This window comes from Mustela lutreola, chromosome 7 (assembly GCF_030435805.1).
Source record: "Mustela lutreola isolate mMusLut2 chromosome 7, mMusLut2.pri, whole genome shotgun sequence".
NCBI classification, from domain to species: Eukaryota; Metazoa; Chordata; class Mammalia; order Carnivora; family Mustelidae; genus Mustela; species Mustela lutreola.
In genome coordinates this window covers 8,254,011-8,273,722 of record NC_081296.1, presented here as the reverse complement: position 1 = coordinate 8,273,722, position 19,712 = coordinate 8,254,011, and the positions used below count along the sequence as shown (strand labels likewise).

The following is a 19,712-nucleotide window of genomic DNA, read 5'->3' as shown; positions in this document are numbered from 1 at the left end:
TGTCACCGGGACGAGCTACAGGATTTTTCCTCGAGGGGAGAGCAGGCCCCAGATGCAGAGCACTGCCCGAGTGCAGGCCACTGGGAACTCGCAATACAAAGACAAGAGGGTTGACGGACCAGCACTGAGAAGTCCAAAGCCATTGATTCCCACGCGACTGAATAGCTTTTTATTAGCTTCGTAGGTTTACCCTGATCCTCCAACAGAACTAGACAGCACTCAGCAGGCTCCGGGGTGAGGAATCCGTAGGATTCCTTCCGTAGAGCTAACTGCTGCGCACACAGCCAGACCTGGCTCCCGCTCCAGAGACTGGCCCACAGCCAGGTCCCTGCGGAGGGACAGGGCGCGCATTTGAGTCCCACATACTTTTTATTAGAGGGTCGGGGTGGTCCCGCTGGCAGGCTCAGGTGAGGCTCCTAGCTGGTGCGGCTGCTGGATGTGCCCTTCCCAAGGCCGGGAACATGCGGCCAGATTCCCAGCTGTCTACAGTAGTACACAAGGTTCCTGCTGCGTGAGGCTGGCGGCAGTGCTGGCAGAAAAGGGCCGTGACTGCCCGTGGTCCCTGATTCAGCAGAGGACATCGGGGAGCAGCTAGGGAGGAGAGGCCAGTGTTCAGCATCCCAGCCCGCAGCAGCCAAAGCTGTGTCTGTCCTCTGCTGCAGCTTGCGTATGCACAAGGCAGACCCTCACTCTCCACCCTGGTTGGGTTTGATAAGCCCGTATTCCACCGCTTTCCCCAGGCAGGCCGCAGCAGCCCTGGTGACGGGGCTCTCCTTGCCCTTAGCCAGCACTGACAGGATCTCCAGCACCTCGCTCTCCATGAGGGTGCCGGCGATCTCTTTCGAGGCCTCCACCATGTTCAGTGCCACCACCACACCCCGGTGCTGCAGCTCCTGGTTGGGGCTCAAGAGCAAGGCCTGCAGGATCTCCAGCCAGTGTGTGGTCTGCGGGGAACAGGGCATTGTCACCAGTCACCACCGAGCAGCAGGCTCAAACCTGGCCGGAGCACTCCTGTGTGTCCCAGGATGCCCGCCCCCCCCCCCCCCCCGCCGGGGCCATGCAGGGTGTTCCAGACCCGCCTCCCGTTCCCGGCCAAGAAGAGGCACTGACCACTTGGGGGATGCGGCTGCAGAGTGAGGGCCGCATGGAGGTGAGCATGGCCAGGCCCCCCGCTGCAGCCCGCCGCAGCAGCTCATCGTCCTCACCGCTGTACAGCACCAGCAGCTTCAGCCGGTCATTGCCCTCAGCTTCAAAGAGGTCCTGTACCTGCGGCCACAGGGGAGGAGGGGACTGAGCGGGCTGCAGCAGAGCCAAGTGGGGCAAGGGTGCCGCCGCGCACCTGTCTGTCGTGACCCCCGGGCCGCCCTCACCTCCTTGCTCATGGCCAGGTTGCACATGCACTCTGTGGCTGCCCGGCGGATCATCTCATGCTCCTCGAACATGTAGCCCTCGATCATGGGCACAGCCTTCTCCTTCAGGATCTTCTGCCTGTGGGGCCAGGGTGGAAAGGTCAGCAGCCTTAGCGCTCCCGCCTCCACCTCCCCATCCCTGAGTCCCCACGCAATCGAGCCCCAGGTCAAGGATCTCCAGGGCACCAGAGACCCTCCTGCACCAGGCATGAACTGCGGTGGCTTCCAGTGTCTTCAGCAAGCCTAGGACATAGCACGGGACCATGGAAAATGCTCTACAGCAGGAGTTCGGAGACCAGGGGGCTGCCGACAGTGATGCTAACATCTAACATTTAAGCTCGTACCCTGAATCAGAACTTGGGACTTTTTTTTTTCTAATTAACATATAATGTATTATTTGCCCCAAGGGTTGGACTGTCTTAATCCTCACCATGGCCCTACGGTGAAGGCGCAGGTACACTTACTATCACTATCTTGCAGAAGAAGAAACAGGCTGAGTGCGGACAGGGAGCCCAATGTTCCCGTTCGCGGTGACAGTGGACGCGTACCACTTGGCCACACCCCTGGGAGCGAGCCAGGTGCCACGTACTTGGGGCTTGTGTGTGTATTTTCTCATTTATTGCTCACTACCACTCCTGAGGGAGGGAGTGTGCCCATCCCATTCCACAGAGGAGAACACTGAGGCACGGAGCAGCACTTGTTTGCGTTACACACTAGCGGCCAGTGGAGTCAGGATGTGAACCCAGGCGGTCGGACTCCAGGGTGCGCACCATCACCGCCCCAGGCCTCACCCACAGGTGGACCGCGGTACGAGTCAGACCTCAGGGCCTGCCTCCCCAGGTACAGGGCCTGTGAGGCTCAAGTCAAGCCGTGACCGAAGACAGCTCTTCAAACTGGAAAGTGCTGTCCCGGGGACCTTACCGGAGCCTCTCACTGATCCCCGCCAGGTTCGTGAGAGCCATGAGTGCCTCGAAGTTCTGCAGGCCTGAGCAGTTGAGGTGCAGCAGGGAGACGAGGGGCCGGACCACCTCATAGATCTGCAGTACAGTCAGCTGTCAGGGCGCTCACCATCCCCACCGACCCGGAGGCAAGAGGCCACCCCCAGAGAGAAGGCTGCCCTCGCCACCCCGGAGCTCAGCACGGCCGCCACTTCCTGTCCGTCCCAAGGAGGAGCCAGAGCCCAGGTCAGAGGCCATCAGGGCCCAGTGCGGGGTAGGAGAGAGGCCAGGGTTGGGACAAGACACGCACCCGCTCGCCAGGAAAAGTCATCTCTGGGTTGGAGGTGATGGTGAGCTTGGCGAGAGCCTGCGCTGCCTTTGTCTGGCCCACGTCAGTGCCCTCCAGCGCCAGCGGGAGCAGAGCCTGTGGGGACGAGCCGCCAGGGTCCGAGATGTGCCATGGAGGGTAAGGCCCAAAGCACCAGCCCCCGAGCCCGGGCAGGGGTTGGGGCTCACCTCTCTCCTCCCTCAGGCCTGTGACACTCCCTGCCCCAGACCCTCTTCCCCCCTCAGGACTCTCCTTAAGCTGCCCAAACTCCTCCACACGCTTATTACGGGCCGGCCGCGCCTTGGGCTGGGCCCTGGGCCACGCAGGAGAAAGGAGAGTCGGGATCTCGGGCAGCACAGACCCGCCCCCGCCGGCATCGCTCACTCGGCAGGAGCACGTTCCTGCGGGTCCCTCGTACTGTGTTCTGGCCTCGTCCCTGGTGTGACAGCCGCTGAGTCAGGTTTTCTAGACCCTCGGGAAGGAGACTGTAAGCCAGCTTACCTTGCCGCCACCCTGAGCCACCACCGTGCCGCGGTCCTCTACCTCGTCCACCAGCGCCAGGAAGACCCTGTGGGGAGACGGCGTGGGTGGGCGGGAGCCAGCTCTGGCCAACAAGACACCCCCGGGCCCGGGCTCGGTCACGGCCAGCGGCTCCGCAGGTGGCCCCACTGCTCCTCCGCTCCCGAGTTCGGAGGTCTGGCGGCGCCGAGGCCGGCTCACCTGGACAGCAGCTCGCGGCAAGAGCCGGTCAGCACAGGGCTCTCGGTCTTCACCATGCACGTCATGGCCGACACCACGCCCGCCGCCAGCAGCTTCTTCACCCGAGCCCGCACGAAAGCCGGCTTGTCCTGGGAAGGAGGCAGCTTAGCTTAGCAGAGGGGCCCTGGCTGACAGGACAGGGAGAGGGCGGCCCTCCTCGCGGCACAAACCGACGGACGTGAATACAGAGGTAAGAGACCCACTTCAACAGGAGGCTGCTACGGGTGCCCCGGGTCAAGGGCGCCCTCACCTTGGGGTGCTGCTCGGGCACATGTTGCTTGGCGTACTTGGCCAGCTCCACCATTTTGGGGTCGGGCTCCTCATAGTCGTAGCTGTTGGTGCAGTTCACCAGCGCCGAGGCCACCGCAAAGAGCACTGACCTCTCCTCGGACTGCGGGCAGGACAGGGGCGGTCGGGGTGCCGTCCGGGGACAGAGCAGCATGGGACAAATGCCGCCCGGGCCTCCAAGTCTACCCTCGGCTGGACCACTGGGGCGCCAGGATGAATGGGGGAAGCTCCCAGGCCCAACCTGGCCCCAGACTCTGGGGGCTCACACCTGTGACCTCCCTAACTGCTCCAGAGACACTGTCCGGTCCAACGCTACTCGTGCAGCCCCGGAGGCCCAGGCCACAGAGCGACCCCGCGGGCTTCCAGCCCTCCCGCCCCCGCGCCACAGATGCCACTGGCCGAGACCTGCCAAGAAAGCCTGGTCAATTCTAATCCCAGATTCTGTTCCCAGAAGACTAGAGGAACCCAGGAGCTACCCTGCTGAGCTGGAACAGAGCCTTCAGGGCAGCCTCATCTTCCACAAACTCTTCCTTCACGTCAGCATCGAAGGTGAGGTAGGCCAGGCCCTCCACTGCCCAGCGCCGCGTGCCCGGGTCAATCTGGTCATTGCACAGCCACCTGGGGACACACGGGGTAGTGGGGATCGGAACAGGGGCGTGTCCCCTCTATACATGAAGCAGCACACATGGCAGGACTCAGGAGGGTCTGCCTGGGGCACAGCAGGGTAGAGAGGAGGCCCCGCCCTCCACCCACACTTTTCTCTCAAGGCCGAGTTGACAGTCTGGTTGGGAGCCACAGCGACCAAATAACTCACTTTCGACACTGCTTGGCCAGTTTGAGAGTGGAGCCTTCAGCAAACTGCTTCATGCTAAAGTCTGTCCCTCCAGCCGAGCCGAGCTTACACAGGCCCTGCAGGAAGAGGCAAAAACCAGATGCTGGTCTCTAGGGATGGAGGTGGGCTGGGCTCCTCCGCACCTGGCATGGGCCCTCTCCCTGACATGGTGCCGGGCCTTCTGCAGGCCACACACAGCCCTACCAGGCTACCACCTAGAGATCTGGCAGCAAATCAGCTACTGGGGGAGGGGGTCAGGTGACACACATTGGGTAGAGACAGACATCCTGGACCCCAACCCCCCAGATCTGCACTGGGTTTGCTCTGTTTTTTTTCTGTGCCATACAGAGAGCTCTTTGTGGGTGGAGCCAAGACCTGTGTGGGGAGAGGCCCAGTGCCTCGGGCAAGAGAAGATCCTTCTGGGATGGAGAGACCCAGGACTAAGTGCCCCAAGGAGAAGGACCAGCATTCCCAAGGGCATGGTTGCAGCAGGCTTACGGGGACCAACCAGGGCCCAAAGCTCCAGCTCCTGGGCTACCTGGAGGCTAAGCCTTTCGACATGGCCCCTCTGACCAGCCTGGCCAACTAGCCTGGCCCAGCGGTCCTCCTGGAGCTTCTCCCACCACCTCCAGAGGTCAGCAAGTGCCGTTCTGCATTCTCGGGGGTCCTGTCTGCACAAGGCTCATCCCTAACTTGACCATGAGCCCTGTGGTCAGGAGGAGCCAGGGCTCATGCCTCTGGCTCTGACATGGCCCTACACATCCCATACTGCACCTGGCTGTGCTGGAGCCGCACCCTCCCATAGCGGCCCCCTTGCCTGCAGGCTGGCCTGCCCAGCCCGGGCCTGCCCGGCTCACCACCAGTGCCCGGATGCGGATGCTGTCCTTCTCACTGCGCTTGTACAGGTCCTTCAGCAGCGAGATGCCGTTAGCCGTGATGAACGAGGCCCGCTTGGCCTTGCCGGCCGCATGGATGAGAGCCTCCACGGCCACCAGCTGCTCCTCCTCCTGCTCAGAGGCGCACAGAGCGATCACGCTCTCCATGACGCCGCTCAGCTCCAGGGCCCGGTTGCCGGCTTCGCACGGGCCCTGCAGGAGGCAGGACACCGTCTGGATAGCCCGCAGCTTCCCGGCCAGACCTTGGCCCTCGAACCAGCTCCTGAGGGGCACAAGGTGACAGCGGTCACACAAAGGCCAGCATAAGGGGATTCTCCTACCCCACCCCCTTTCTGTCCACCGGCCAGGCATCTGCACGACTTGGGCAGGAACAGCAAAGAAAGCTGCCCCCGGGACGGCAAGCACATGCCGCTGAGCACTGGCTGCCCAGCTTCTCTCGCTCGGCTCTCGGGCCTTCCCTGATCATGTAGCTGACCTAGGTCACTCTCGCTCACACCATTTAGCTCCTTTCCTGCACGTATGACAACCCAAAACTGCTCTGCTCCTATCAGGATTTGTCCTCAGTCCCACCTGGAACCTCCTTAAGGGCAGGACCGTCGTGCTGCACTGCAGTGTCCCAACGGACACCCCAAAGGGCTCAGTCCACACAGTGCGTGCCCGAGAGCATTCGCTGTGGTGTAGAATGGAGAAAGAACATTCCCTGGGCAGGCCACTTTGGAAAAAGAAGTGGGCCTTGGGACCACTTTGGTCCCTGCAAGGCGTCCCTAAGGCTGCTCTCCTGATTGAAACCCTTTCATTGCTGGCCCTCCCCGAGGAGTGCGAACCGTCGGCACCCCCGGCAGTGGTCCGGGCCGGCTCCCTTACCTGATGTAGTTCTCGCAGAACCGGTGGAAATTCTCCCTCTCGGCGTCACACTTCAGGTCATCAAAGAGCTTGTTGAGCAACACGGAGGCACTCATGCGGCTGTTCGCGGTCACCGCGAGCTCTCCAGGAGGCCCCTGCACAGAGCCTCCCACCTCCAGAATCTTCTTCAGGCCTGAAAAGATACCCTGCTATGAAAGGAGCAAAAGGCTGGCAAAGTGAGGAGGTTCCCTGGGAAGGGCACGGGCAAGCAGGGCCTCCCGGAGAGCGGGACAGCATGGACAGTCGCATGCAGGGCAGGCTCGGAGAGCCGGGGGGGGCTGCCGCCGCCTCCAGAAACAGTCATGGTGTCAGGAAGGGTCCTCGGAAGTGAGGACCGCATGCTGGCCCTGCCCATGGGGCCAAGTGCTCTGGGGCTTTGAGGTTCCTCATCTGTAACACTGAAGGGAAAGATAACACCCGGGCCTCACAGCATTAGGAGGATACCAAAAGATGAACACCCGATAAACGTACTCATGGAGGGCCTTTGCCAAGTTTTCCTTATTTATCTTTTTTAAAGACTTTATTTATTCGGGCGCCTGGGTGGCTCACTGGGTTAAGCCTCTGCCTTCGGCTCAAGTCATGATCTCAGGGTCCTGGGATCGAGCTCCAGGCTCTCTGCTTAGCAGGGAGCCTGCTTCCCCCGGCCCTGCCTGACTCTCTGCATACTTGTGATCTCTGTCTGTCAAATAAATAAATAAATAAAATCTTTATTTAAAAAAAAAAAAAAGACTTTATTTGACAGAGACACAGAGAGAGAGAGACAGAACACAACCAGGGGAAGTGGTGGAAGGAGAAGCAGGCTTCCAACTGAGCAAGGAGCCTGATGCGGGACTCGATCCCAGGATCCTGGGATCATGACCAGAGCCAAAGGCAGACACCTAACGACTGAGCCACCCAGGCGCCCCACCTTATTTATCTTTAAAGGGAAAAAGAGTACTGTGAACTGATTTATGTATGTGTGTGTATCTATGTATACGGATATGTATGTATGTACTTAATATCTTTCTTTTTATTTTTTAAGTACTCTCTTTACCCAGTACAGGGTTTGAGCTCACAATCCCAAGGATCAAGAGTCCCATTTTTCAGGAGCACCTGAGTGATGCAGTCGGTTAAGCAGCTGAGTCTTGATTTTGGCTTAGGTCATGATCTCAGGGTCGAGCCTTGCATCTGGCTCTGTGCTCAGCAGGGAACCTGCCTGAGAGTCTCTTCCTCTCCCTCTGCCCCTGTCCCTCCATCACAAGCGTGCTTTCTCTCAATCAATAAATCTTAAAAAAAAAAAAAAAAAAAAAAAAAAGGCTGCATGTTCCACTGAGGAGCCAGCCAGGTGTCCCAAGAGGTGTGAATTTATATAGTAAACTTCTAAATATTTTTCTCCAAGTACAAAGTAATGTACACTCACGGGGAAACACCTCAGATACAGAAAGCTCAACCAGCCTTCCCGCTGATGGGCTTGCCCGCCTGCTCGATGCACACACACGTGCACACGGGCGCGGCTGAAGGGTCTCCCCTCTCCTGAGACCACAGTGCAGGCCACAGGACATGCTTCAGTGCAGACACAGGGCTGGAACAATGACCCAAGCAAGACGTAACAGGTACGCTCAGGGTCCTTCTCCCTCTTTAAAACTGATCTCCTACCTTGGTCAATGACCCAGAGCGTGAGGCTGTTGTTGGGGTCCTTCAGAGACTTCCGGGGCACTGTTTTAATCAGAAGGCTCAGAGCATTGTCCCGGCCTTGGCCAGAGACCCCCACCTCAGTCAGCAGCTCCAAGAGGTTACTGATGAGGATCTTGAGCTCTCGCGCAGGATCTGGCAACGAGAAGGCATCAGCGAACCCCACAATGGCCCGGCCCTGCCTGACCCCTACCCCCCCCAATAGGCCATGGAGACAGAGGAAGGGGACCCCTGGGCTTCAGCCTTCCCTGTAGGTACCCTTCTCTGCAGGCTTCCAATCTAGAGTAAAATACTGCCACCAAGCCATATCCCTAAACAACCTGCAGCGGCCAGTGTGGTCCCCAAAGAGCTAGCCTGGCTGGCTCGGCCCCTTTCCCTCCAGGATCGCAACACCCAAAGGACCGCAGACCTCCTTCTACTCACCCACGATGATGGCTCCTTCTTTGCCTCTGAAGCCTTTCCTGACGCCTTCCTTGAGGGCGTCGAATATAACCTGCAGGAGGTGGCAGGCAGCCAGGGACACAGCCTGATTTTCCACGCCAAGGATGGAGACCACACGCCGCGTTCCCAGCACACTCAGGGTTGCCACCGTCTGGGTGGGAGAGGGGGACAGAGCCTCCCGTTGGTGGAGGGCAGCCACAGGGATCCCTAACTGTGGGTGTGAGTGTGGCCAGAAGGGGAGACAACATCTCGGTGGAAGGCCCAGCTCCAAAGGGAATCAAAGTGGGCCTGACTGAGCGTGTGACCCAGGGCCATGCCAGGATTATTTGCAGGAAAGGCTTCTAAGGGAAACATTCCCGAGGAATCCACCACTACCTCTCCTCAGCGTGTCAGAGCAGACAGGAACACTGTGGCCCGAGGAACAGCTGCTTTGGTTTGTGTTTCCCTAACAAGGAGCCCCAGAAGTCTGGACAAGCTCCATGACCCCAGGTCCAAGGACCCCTGGTTCCTTTCCAATGGTGACTCTGAGGCTCTGTCTGCACCCTCGGGATGCGGGCATGCACGGAACGGACGGCAAGGCCTCTCCGTCCCATTTCTAAGCTGGATATCCCAGAGGCTCACCTGAAAGGGGCAGGAAAGCTGAAAGAGGTGGATGGAATTCACATGGCTTTACCGTTCTTAGTTCTGGGAGACCCAGAAGTATAGCCTGGGTTTGGCCTAAAGAGCTTTCATGGACTATTCCACAGCTCCATCCCTGATCTTGGAACTGTGGGCGCCTCTCAAAGGAACCAAGGGTCAAGTCCCTTCCGCTGGGTCCAGCCAGCTCAGGTGAGAAGTATGGCCTGGACTCCGCCAGGGCAGGACTGTTCTTGCACAAGTGTCTGTGCTGGACATGTGCTGTCTATACGGACAACCAGCTCAGGGTCAAGCCCCTCCTATCTGGTCCCTGTCTGAGTATAGATGTTCTGGGTGACATCACCGACCACATCACTGGCTGGAGGACACTCCTGCAGGGGAAACGTCAGTTTGATGGTTGGAGAACGATGGGGGCCTCTTTCCTTGCAAGACCTCACTTTTATTGCACAATGAGTGAGTCCGAACGAGGCGTCTCTGAGCTGGCTCCAGGACAGCCTACTGAAAGCACGGGCTCAGGGTGTCCGTGGGCTCCTTTCACTTTTTACAAGCCCCAGTTCATCCCAAATCATGATGGGTTTTTTGGGAGCCATTTTAATTTTTCCCCTCATGATGCGTCCCCTTGTATTCCACCTTCTATTCTTCTGGGAATACAGAGTGGATCGTGGCAGGGTGGTGGGTGTACAGACCGTGGTAGTAGCCAGCCCCGCCGCCCCACCTACTCGTGACTGGTGCTCCGAGCAGATGCCGACCAGGGTGCGCAGAGCCGCCAGCATCAGGTCAGCCTCGCCTGTGTCCAGCAGGCGCTGCAGGAGCTCAACCCCGTTGCTCCGGAAGATCTTCTCAGCCCCAGCATCCTCCCGGGCCAGCACCACCAGGTTCTGGGAAGCCTGCGTCAAAGGAAGCGCACCATCCCATGGACGCTACCCACAGCACGGGCCAGGGCGAGCAGCGAGCCAGAGCTCTGGACCGCGCTGCTTCCATTCAGCGGCTGAGCGACCCGGGTCATAAACGGAACCTCTGTGAACTTCAGTTCCCTCCAGTAAGGAAGGGAAAGGACACACACAGGCCCTAGGCCCTGTAGGTTCTCGCTCGGGCTCTGGGAGTCCGGCTGCATGACCCGAGGAGCACAGGGCAGCACAGCAGGCCAGCAGCGGCTGGTGGGCCAACACCGCTCACGGCGAGGGCACCGCTGGGGCAGGGACAGGGGGCTGGGGGAAGGGGGCAGCTGTAGTGGGAGTCCCACCCCCACTCACTCGGCCCAGACCTATACCTTTTGCTTCTTCTCGGTGCCTTTCTCTTGTGGGTCCAACAGTATCTGAAACATCTGCTCCACTTTGGCATCCGTTGAGGACATGTATCGCACCTACGACAAACCAGCGAGGCGCGGGGGAGGTCCCTCTTGGAGCCAAAGACAGCGCATTCCCTGTGTGCTCTCTTCCGCTCATCCCGGCGCCTGGCTCGTGTCCTCAGGAGGCACAGCTAGGACATCTGGGCTGCGGGCTCACCCCACGCTACCTTGGGCAGGAAGAGACTTGCCTGGCAGCTTCACCCAAACTTCCCGTGGCTGTTTTCCCTCCTGAGCTACTTCCCACTCGGGCAGCAGGGGCGGTGCTAGTGCCGAAGGCGGTGCCATTCAGAAGGCAAGGCACCCTGGGAGCCACAGGGCCACCGCCTCCCTGAGGAGCCATCCATGTCGTGGCAGCATGGATGTTGTGCCCCTGGCCCTCAACCCAGCACTGACACCTGCAGCAGGGGAGCCAGCAGGTCAGGAGGTAGCTTTCAGAGGCTCCAGCATTCTGAAAACTTAAAAATAACCTGATGGACCAAGATCACCCTCGGCCCTTTCCCTCCCCAGGGCCCAGGGCATGGGTGGTGGCACGTACCCAGCATATGTGCTATTCCCCGCATCCCCCTTTGCATCCATGGCAGACATGACCAATCAGTCCTGCATGGGGCGCTCTGCTAGGCCCACCAACCTGCTTCCTCATCCATCTCAACATAGGGCTCTAGGCAGCTCCTGCTGACCAGAGCTGCACAGAGCAGAAACAACCTGCCTTCCCACATCTCAGCCTTTCTATAAGGCATCTGCCAGCGCATTCCCTGCTCTCCCCGGGACAGCGTTGTAACATCATGGGATCTGGTTAATTTAAGCTGGGCTGTGTTCATGATGGGCTTTAGACTTCTTTCTCCTACAGTAACTGTTTTTTTTTTTTAAGATTTTATTTATTCATTTAACAGATCACAAGTAGGGAGAGAGGCAGGCGGGGGGTGGGGAACAGGCTCCCCGCTGAGCAGAGAGCCTGATGTGGGGTTCAATCCCAGGACCCTGAGATCATGACCTGAGCCGAAGGCAGAGGCCTAACTCACTGAGCCGTCCAGGGGCCCCCTAAAGTAACTTTTAATGTATATACTATGCAAACAGTGTCTCTTTCTATATTACGGAGTTAATGGATGAAGCAGCAGCTCTGAAAAACTCCATCAATCTCCCTCCGTTCCCCAGGGCTCATGCTGTTACCATTCTGATGCATTATCTCTGAAAATAGTTTTCTTCATATTTACACACCCAAGTGGGCCCACAGAAGATAACATGGTACTGTTTTGAGGGTGCACATGAGGTATTATTTCAACATGAAGAGTATCCTCCCATATGTGTTACAGCATACTTGGCTTTTTTCATTTAAGAAGTTGTCTCTTTCCACGACTATACATGGATGTCTATAAATCTACCTACTCCTGGTAGCTGTGACACAGGGGTCCACAGTAAGGGGAGCACCCCATTTATTAAGCCACTCCCCTATCACTAGGCAGTTAGCCAAGCTCCAACTTCATATTATAATAAACAAGGCTGAAATAAACATACACATGCCTGCTTGTGTACACGGTCAAGGCTTCTTCAGGGGAGACAGCAAATAAACATACTGGATCACAGGATACGCTCATTTAAAATTTTAAGAGCTATGTTCAGGTGCTCCCCGAAGGAGCTGTACCAATATGCACCAACTCATGATCGAGCCTGCCACTTAAGCGTCTGCCTCCCTTCTTCTAGCAAAGTTACATACTTTAAAAGTTTGCTGAAAAGACAGCATCTGGCTGTTATTTTCACTTGCTTCTCCCTAACCACTAGCAAGTCTGAGCTTCATTCCAAAAGCTTGTTTGCCATCAGTATCTCCTGTTTACATCCTTTGCCCAGATCCATTTACCAGTGTCCCTCTACCACCTGTCAAAGCCTCTCTCTCAGTCATTCACGTACCTTCTCCTGAATCTGGCCGCCGATGTTCCTCAGGGCCTCCTGGAAAACTCTGTTCTTGGGTTCCAGGCTCACACATCTCTGCAGGTCAAGGACAGCCTGATCAAGGCGGCCCAACTTCTCTAGGGCTTGGCTGCGCCGGTAAAGTGCTTTGACATCTCCTCCGTCCTTTTCGATGGCTGAGCACAAACGGGAGCTCTGTCAGCACCCATGAGGCCACCATCTCCAGGCAAAAGCAGTAGGGAAAGGTCTCGAGGGCCCGAGGAAGGTGGGGGGACAGATGTGGGACTCAGTATTCCAGCCTCAGAAAGGTGAGGGTAGCTGCAGAGAAGGAAACGCCCAAAGAAGTGGGAAAGAGAGAAGGCAGAAGTGTTTCTGGGGCCAAAGGGAAAGGAAAATGTGAAGGTGCAGTGGAACCAGAGTCCTTGCCCACCACAGCTCCACACCGCAGCCCACAGTCTCCTACCTTTGGATGCCTCGGTTTCTGCTTTGTCGTAATCTTCCTGTAAGAAAAGGAGCAGGAGCTTGAGAGGCTGGTCGTCTTCCTTTCAGGGCACTAGCTGGGCAGCAGGGCTGTGCTCTAGTAGCCACTCAAATCCCCACCACCCGGAGGCCCAAAAAGACATCAGACAAGTAAGTGGAGGTGGCCTGAGAAGGTGAACACCCAGCCAGGACCCAAACAGCAGCAAGATGGTCAAACCGGGCCCAGGCAGGGCAGAGGAGGGGCAGAGGAAGAGCAGCAGGCTCCCTCACCAGCTTCAGGTGACAGGCGGCCCGGTTTCGGTGCAGAATGGCCTGGTCCTGGGGCGTAGCGCCCAGACCTAGGGCCTGAGTGTAGGCCGTCAGGGCGCCCTCGTAGTCCCCGCATTTGAACAGCTCGTTGCCCTCCTTTCGCAGCTGCTCCACCGCACTGGCCTGTGGAGGGAATGGGTGGAAACGCTGGGGGTGGGCTCAGGCCAGGGTCAGGGAGCTGGGAGACAAGAGACCGGGGGGCAGGGGCAAGTCCCATGGAGGGCCAAGACGGGGAGAAGGAGGCCGGGGTACGGTCACAGCAGGTGGGAAGTGGTGATGGAACGGGAGGACCGGTACGCACCCCGGGGGCGGCGGGCCGGGGCTCGGGGGTGCCTGGACCACTCACAGTCATCGCGGAGAGAGGGCGTACAGGACGCGCGCAGGCGCAGTCTCTGGGGCGGCGTGGGACCGGGCTAAGGAATCGGGCGTCGGCTGCCCCGCCCCGGTCTGCGTCAGAGGCGGAGGCAGAGAAGGGGCGGGGGCAAGGAGAGAGCGCGCCGGTGGGCGGGGCTCTGATCCGCGCGGCGGATCCTAGTCCGTCCCCACCGGGACCTGCAGGGGGCGCGCGGCGGAGGACCGAGAGGAAAGACGGCTGGGGCGCCGGCGCCGGCCGCCGCCCCGACCGCGGCAGAAGTGCACGAGGTCGGCGGTCATCAGGGCCACGAGCAGCAGGGTATAGAGGCCCAGGGCTAGGAGCGGACCCCGACCCCTGTAGGAGAGGAGAGAGTATTAGGATGCTGGCCCCAGCCGCGCGCTTGCTGCTGCAGCCTGTCGGTTACAGAGCCCTTGAGAGTCGGAGAAAGCTCGGGACACCCCTCTCCCCCGATCAATGTAGAATTCGTAAATAGAAATTCAGGGGATCACAGATGCCATGAAGCCATCCATGGACAGATTTAGTTTTGAAAACCCCGACTATAATGGATGTAATCCACGGACTGCAAGATCCTCTCGGTCTGACACCTGTCCCACCTGACCCCAGCCCCACAGTGCACGCAATGGCTCCCTGTTTACCCGCTTACACAGCCCCCTGAACTTCCTTTCACAGAACTGTTTGTAATTGTGTATTCACGCGATTTTCTGTTTGAAGTCGGCCCCTCCACTCGTCTGTATGCTACAAACTTCCCGCCCCAGGAATGAAAAACAGAGCTTGTTTGCCAGTGTTCCGGGGGTTCTGGGGTTTGGAGTTCTCACCTGAGGATGGGTGGAGGCGGAAGGCTGGACAGGTTGACCTGGTACAAGGCCTCAAATTCAGCCTGGGTGCAGCAGGAGCCCCCTGCAGCCTGCAGGTGGCAGCAGAAGGCTTCCTCCGGGGTATCCGAGAGCCGAGGACAGAAAAAACCGGGGTAGCGGCGGCCATCAGCATCCCAGGTGGTCTGGCACAAGTGAGGGTGGTGGGCCAATGCTGAAGGGGGGAGCAAGGGGGCTGGAGACTGGCAAGAATGGTCTGCCCACACCCAACTCCATCCCTCTGGAGAGTGAAAATGATCAGCCCTTATCAAAAGGGCAGATGCCCTTCCTCCCCACTGGCTCCCCAGAGCAGCTCATACCCTGATGAGCTGGTAGGGGCCTGAAGAGGGGTGCGCGCAGAGGAGACTGGGTACCTGAGAGAGAGGTCGGCTGAGCAAGCGTCGCCCAGCTGAAGAGCAGCAGCAGCCCCACGGTCAGGCCAGTCAGCAAAAGGCCTAGCCTCCTTTGAAAGCCCATGAGAGGTCACGTCCACCTGAGCGCTGGTCTTAGGAACCCCAACATCTCTCTTTCTAAGCCATGGCTAAAGAGAGTAGGAAAATAAAAATCAAAACCGCAAGGCCCCTGGGCGCCATGAACACAAACCTGAAGCTTCTACCACAGACCTCTGGAGGCGAAAGTGACTGAGGTTCTATTTTCTGTCGGAAAACGTGGGGACTGTGTCTCCATCTGCCTAAGGTTTTCCGAACTGAATGGGAAAAGGTTCAGAAAACTAGAGCTCAGAATGAGGCACGAGAGGGAAGTCGAGCCATTAGGCTGAAAAAGAGATAAAGCCAGATATGTTTCTCTCTACCCACTCTCAATTTCCAGGCAGCTGTGGAAGCCCTGGGAATTCTGGTCGTTCCATTTCAGGCCCCAGGGACCTTAGTTACAGCATTTGGAGCTTCCCTCCCTAACTTCTGCATCATGGCAACCACTAAGACTAGCTGCAAAACAAGGGCAAGTCCTTCCATTAGCTTTTCCCTTGAGCCCTTGTCTGCCCCAGCTACCAGCCGAAACCCAGAAGCTACCAGTCTGATTGGAGTACTGTACTTCGCAAACCAGTTCACAGGAAAAGCTCTTCCAGGGTCTCTAGTTCTCTCTTACCCCTTAAACCTCATAGCAGCCATCTGCTGAGACAGGGATTTTCTCTAGAAGGCCCAAGGCCACCAGCCAGCAGTGCTGTTATTCCAGAGTCTGTGAAGACCTGACGATGTCATGCTCCCAGAACAGCATGACAGCAGTTATCATCTGAGGGGCACACAGCAGGTGTCTAGGGACTGAAGCAGGAACACTGATGGTACAAGAAAGAAATGCAGCACCCGAGAACAAAGAAGACAGTTCTTGCAGAAACATCACTGCTGTCTGGGAGTCTAACCCTGAAGCAGTTAGGCAGGCTGCTAGTGTAAGTTCCAGTTACCAGAGGGTCAGGCTGTAGGGTCTTCTGGGCCCAAAAGTGAGGCTCCCACGCCCATCCCAACCAGTTCCTCCCTGCAGGGAAAACCATTTTTAGAGCACTTTGAGAATTTTCAGAACATTGACATTGAAGACTGTCTTTTCACAGGACGAGAGAATCCTTTTGGAGGATGTTGCCTTTGACCCTAGGAGGCCGGGTGAATTGCCCTTCCTCCAAGGCCAATAATCCCCAGATTTCTGACCCGGATCTGGCACTCTGTGAGAATACTGTCTTATTTCTTGTTTGTCTTCCTCCTTCGCCGAGACTGTGGGTTCTCAGAGGCCGGCCATGTCCTTCTTGCACCCACAGCGGAGCAGCGCCCCTCACCAGCTGGTCTCTCCGCCAGGATGTCAGCTCCCCAGAAACCAGCCTGTCTGGGTCGGACTCCACAGTCACCGGCCTCCGCGGCGCCAGGGGGCGCTGTGGACGCTCTGTCTGGGTTCAAGGGGCTCCTGGGACGTCAGTCGCCAGCCCCACGCGCGCGATGGGCTCCGAGGCGGCGCAGCTGGTGGAGGCTGCGGACTTCGCGGCTCGCAAGCACCGACTGCAGCGGCGGAAGGACCCCGAAGGGACCCCCTACATCAACCACCCTATCGGTGGGCGCGCCGCCCGGGGAGCAGCCGCAGCGGTGTCTAGGGGGTGGGGACCGGGAAGGGAACGCGGAGGGCCTACGCCTCATTGAGTACCTACATTGTACCGGGCTTTGTGCTGGGCACTTTTCGTGTTTAAGCCTCGCAGCAACGCGGGGCGGTAGGCATGGTTGTTCCTCTGCACAGATGACACGCAAAGAGAGTAAAGGTCATCTGGCTAGTGACAGGCCACATCTGGCTCTGCAAAACCCGCAGCACGCTGCCTGGGGCTCCCTCAGGTCTGACTTCCTGCTTTGCCCCGTCAGGTGTGGCTCGGATCCTGACCCACGAGGCGGGAATCACTGACATTGCGGTGTTACAGGTAACTCCCCTGGTTCTTTCCTCGGAGGCTAGGGTGGGGATCAGGGACCCCACTCGGCCCTGGGCAGCCCTTGCCTGGAGTCACAGGACTAAGGGGAAGCCTGTCCCCAGGCAGCCCTGCTCCATGACACAGTGGAGGACACAGACACCAGCTTGGATGAGGTGGAGCGGCACTTTGGGGCGCAAGTGCGGCGGCTGGTGGAGGAGGTGACAGATGACAAGACTATGCCCAAGCTGGAGAGAAAGCGGCTGCAGGTGGAGCGCGCACCCCACAGCAGCCCTGGGGCCAAACTGGTGAAGCTGGCAGACAAGCTGTACAACCTGAGGGACCTGAATCGCTGCACCCCAGAGGGTACGCTCCCCCACCTTCCGGGGGAAAGGGGGAGGTGTCCACCTTCTGGAGGCACAGGTTCCCCGGGGGAGTGGGGGAAGAGCCTGGGCCTTCTAGTTGGTTCCCCCAGCTAATCCTACTAGCCCACTCTGATCTTGCGCACCGTGGAAGTGCAACAGCTGGGTCAAGGGGACGTTTTCAGGACAAATCCCAGCGGGAGCTCCTCTGGTGGCCCTGCAGCAAGCCCTCCAGGAAGTGGGCAGAAGGCAGTGCTATCCTGGATGCCATGTGAGAGGTTTTCTGCCCATTCTCATGCAGGATGGTCTGAACATCGAGTCCAGGAATACTTCGAGTGGGCAGCGCAAGTGGTGAAGGGGCTTCAGGGAACAAACCGACAGCTGGAAGATGCTCTAAAGCAGCTGTTTAAGGAGCGGGGGCTGACGCTCTGAGCGGTCCTTGGAGCCATCAGGGGCCCAAACTCCAGCCTTGGCCAGGCCAGAAAGATTTCCTGTTCCCGCCTTTCGGTGCCTCTCCATCTCCCTCCCTGATTGGTTTAGCCCAGATACAAGAGGCCAAGAGACACTTGCGTCTTCTCACTCTGAATGTGTCCTGCTGACTCAGCTGAGCCCTGGATTGTGGAAATCAGATGGAGCCCGTCTGATCCTAATGCACTGAACTGCCCTTTTCTCCAGGCTTGGGTCTGTTTGCTATTCTGTATGAGCGAACTCTGGCCCCTCAGGGACTTGGGCTTCCATAAACACTAGTTCATAAGTCATTATGTAAAAATAAAGCATTTTGGGTAAAGCTTTAAGTTCTTGCTGCTCCTTCCCCAGCCTGCCGAATGGGGAGCAGGTAGGCGAGCAGGTAGGCGGGATACCTGCTCTTGGACGTGGCAGGGAGCCGACTGCGTGCCCCCAGGGACAGGTCAGGGTCCCGACCCCTCCCCGCCGAGCCTGGCTTCCTTATGAGTGAGATAGGCTGTGTAATTACTAGGGTTAGACTAGGTCACGTGTCAGACAGAGCCTGACCCGAAGGTGTTCAAGAAATGGTTAACAGTCTTCCTCCTTTAAGAAGGTTGGTGAAAGGGCGCCTGGGTGGCTCAGTGGGTTGGGCCGCTGCCTTCCGCTCAGGTCATGATCGCGGGGTCCCGGGATTGAGTCCCGCATCGGGCTCTCTGCTCAGCGGGGAGCCTGCTTCCTCCTCTCTCTCTCTCTCTCTCTCTCTCTCTCTCTCTGCCTGCCTCTCGGCCTACTTGTGATCTCTGTCTGTCAAATAAATAAATAAAATCTTAAAAAAAAAAAAAAAGAAGAAGGTTGGTGAAAAAAGGAAAAAAGTTGGACGGAATGACAGATGTTTTGGAAAGGAATGCCACCTGCTTACCAGCAACAACAGGACAGGGCCCGTGGGGGTGCTGCGAGTCCCTCATATCCCAGACTGCCCTGGAAACTCGTCGCCAGGCGCAGCCCATCCCAGATCTCAGCCCCAACATGCCGGGTCCTTTGGTTACCAAGAGACGCGGATTTCCGGTCGTTTCCGGAAGTGGCCCCGAGGCGGCCCCACGCTCGGAGGCTGTGGTGGGCGGGGCCTGGGAGAGGCGGCTGCCGGCTCCGTGGCGTCGGTTCGCTGGGGGGCTGCAGGTGACGGATTTCTGGTCGCCGCTAGCCACAGAGTTATTAGCCCCTTAGAAAGGGCACACCTGGGGAAGGAGGAAGTGGTTAGGTCAAAAGCCATTTCGCGCTCGACCACGGTGGTTATTTGCCCAAAGAAGGCTCCCCTGCAGTTTCTGCAGGAAAAAATGGTGAAGGGCCCCAAGAAGGCGACTTAAAAGGAAATGAGTTTCAGGGTAGTCCCACGTAAACGGATAAGGAAAGTGAAAAAATTCAGTGCAATCCTCTAAGGCTGGCCTGGATGAGGTGTTTTGGAGAATTTTGGTTTTGGTTTAATAAGTTATTTGGGGGAGGCAGAATTACAGGATTTTTAAAAACTTTATTCCTTACACTTAAATAAATATATTTACATATATACTTCTATATAAATAATGTTAGTAAATCAATAATTTATTAATAGTATAGTAGTACTTTATACATTGATAGTATATTTATTACTATACTATTAATTTATATATGCAAAACCTGCAGTTTATATATTTAATATCAAAATATGTAATCTGCAGCTTTTAAGTGGCTTAAAATGAAGGTTTCAGGACATTTAATAAAAATTCCATCTCTTGGGCGCCTGGGTGGCTCAGTGGTTAAGCCGCTGCCTTCCGCTCGGGTCATGCATGATCTCAGGGTTCTGGGATCGAGTCCCGCATCGGGCTCTCTGCTCAGCAGGGAGCCTGCTTCCTCCTCTCTCTCTGTCTGCCTCTCTGCCTACTTGTGGTTTCTCTCTGTCAAATAAATAAATAAAATCTTTAAAAAAAAAAAAATTCCATCTCTTACAGAATGCCAGGGGTATTTGTCTCACAGGGTGCTAGATGTTGTACAAAAGAACCTTTCCATAGGTGTTACTTCATCTGTTCTGTATAATAACCAGGTAAGGCAGTGCTGGGAAGGGATATTCTCATTTTACAGAGACAAAACATGAAGCTCAGGGAGGTGAAAAGACTTAT

General features: G+C 57.4%; 2 protein-coding genes and 1 long non-coding RNA gene across 5 annotated transcripts; 2 read left to right on the top strand and 1 right to left on the bottom strand.

The window, feature by feature from the left end:
• Positions 1-146: 146 nt before the first annotated feature.
• UNC45A (unc-45 myosin chaperone A) lies at positions 147-18,614 on the bottom strand. Of its 2 annotated transcripts, none has more exons than XM_059179961.1 (23): positions 18,482-18,614; positions 14,742-14,908; positions 14,332-14,542; positions 13,442-13,849; positions 13,102-13,263; positions 12,815-12,851; positions 12,352-12,527; positions 10,372-10,464; positions 9,821-9,988; positions 8,448-8,616; positions 7,989-8,159; positions 6,315-6,486; positions 5,412-5,712; positions 4,537-4,631; positions 4,199-4,340; positions 3,685-3,825; positions 3,396-3,523; positions 3,177-3,243; positions 2,658-2,771; positions 2,331-2,446; positions 1,371-1,488; positions 1,111-1,266; positions 147-944 (listed from the first exon to the last, which is right to left on the bottom strand). In XM_059179961.1, exons 4-23 carry the CDS (start codon positions 13,490-13,492, stop codon positions 687-689), a joined length of 2,835 nt encoding a protein of 944 aa, XP_059035944.1. In that variant the 5' UTR covers positions 13,493-13,849; positions 14,332-14,542; positions 14,742-14,908; positions 18,482-18,614; the 3' UTR covers positions 147-686. The 2 variants fall into 2 exon arrangements, with proteins under 2 accessions (XP_059035944.1, XP_059035945.1); XM_059179962.1 differs by having other exon boundaries at positions 13,487-13,849.
• On the top strand, positions 3,489-6,831 carry LOC131835586 (uncharacterized). The gene is made up of 2 exons (XR_009355254.1): positions 3,489-3,624; positions 4,174-6,831. It is a non-coding gene; the product is annotated as an uncharacterized LOC131835586 (long non-coding RNA).
• Positions 16,253-17,912, top strand: HDDC3 (HD domain containing 3). Of its 2 annotated transcripts, none has more exons than XM_059179971.1 (4): positions 16,253-16,416; positions 16,716-16,771; positions 16,882-17,179; positions 17,420-17,912. In XM_059179971.1, the coding sequence occupies exons 1-4, from the start codon at positions 16,305-16,307 to the stop codon at positions 17,548-17,550; spliced, it is 597 nt and encodes a 198-aa protein (XP_059035954.1). In that variant the 5' UTR covers positions 16,253-16,304; the 3' UTR covers positions 17,551-17,912. The 2 variants fall into 2 exon arrangements, with proteins under 2 accessions (XP_059035954.1, XP_059035955.1); XM_059179972.1 differs by having other exon boundaries at positions 16,259-16,416; positions 16,882-17,122.
• Positions 18,615-19,712: the final 1,098 nt, after the last annotated feature.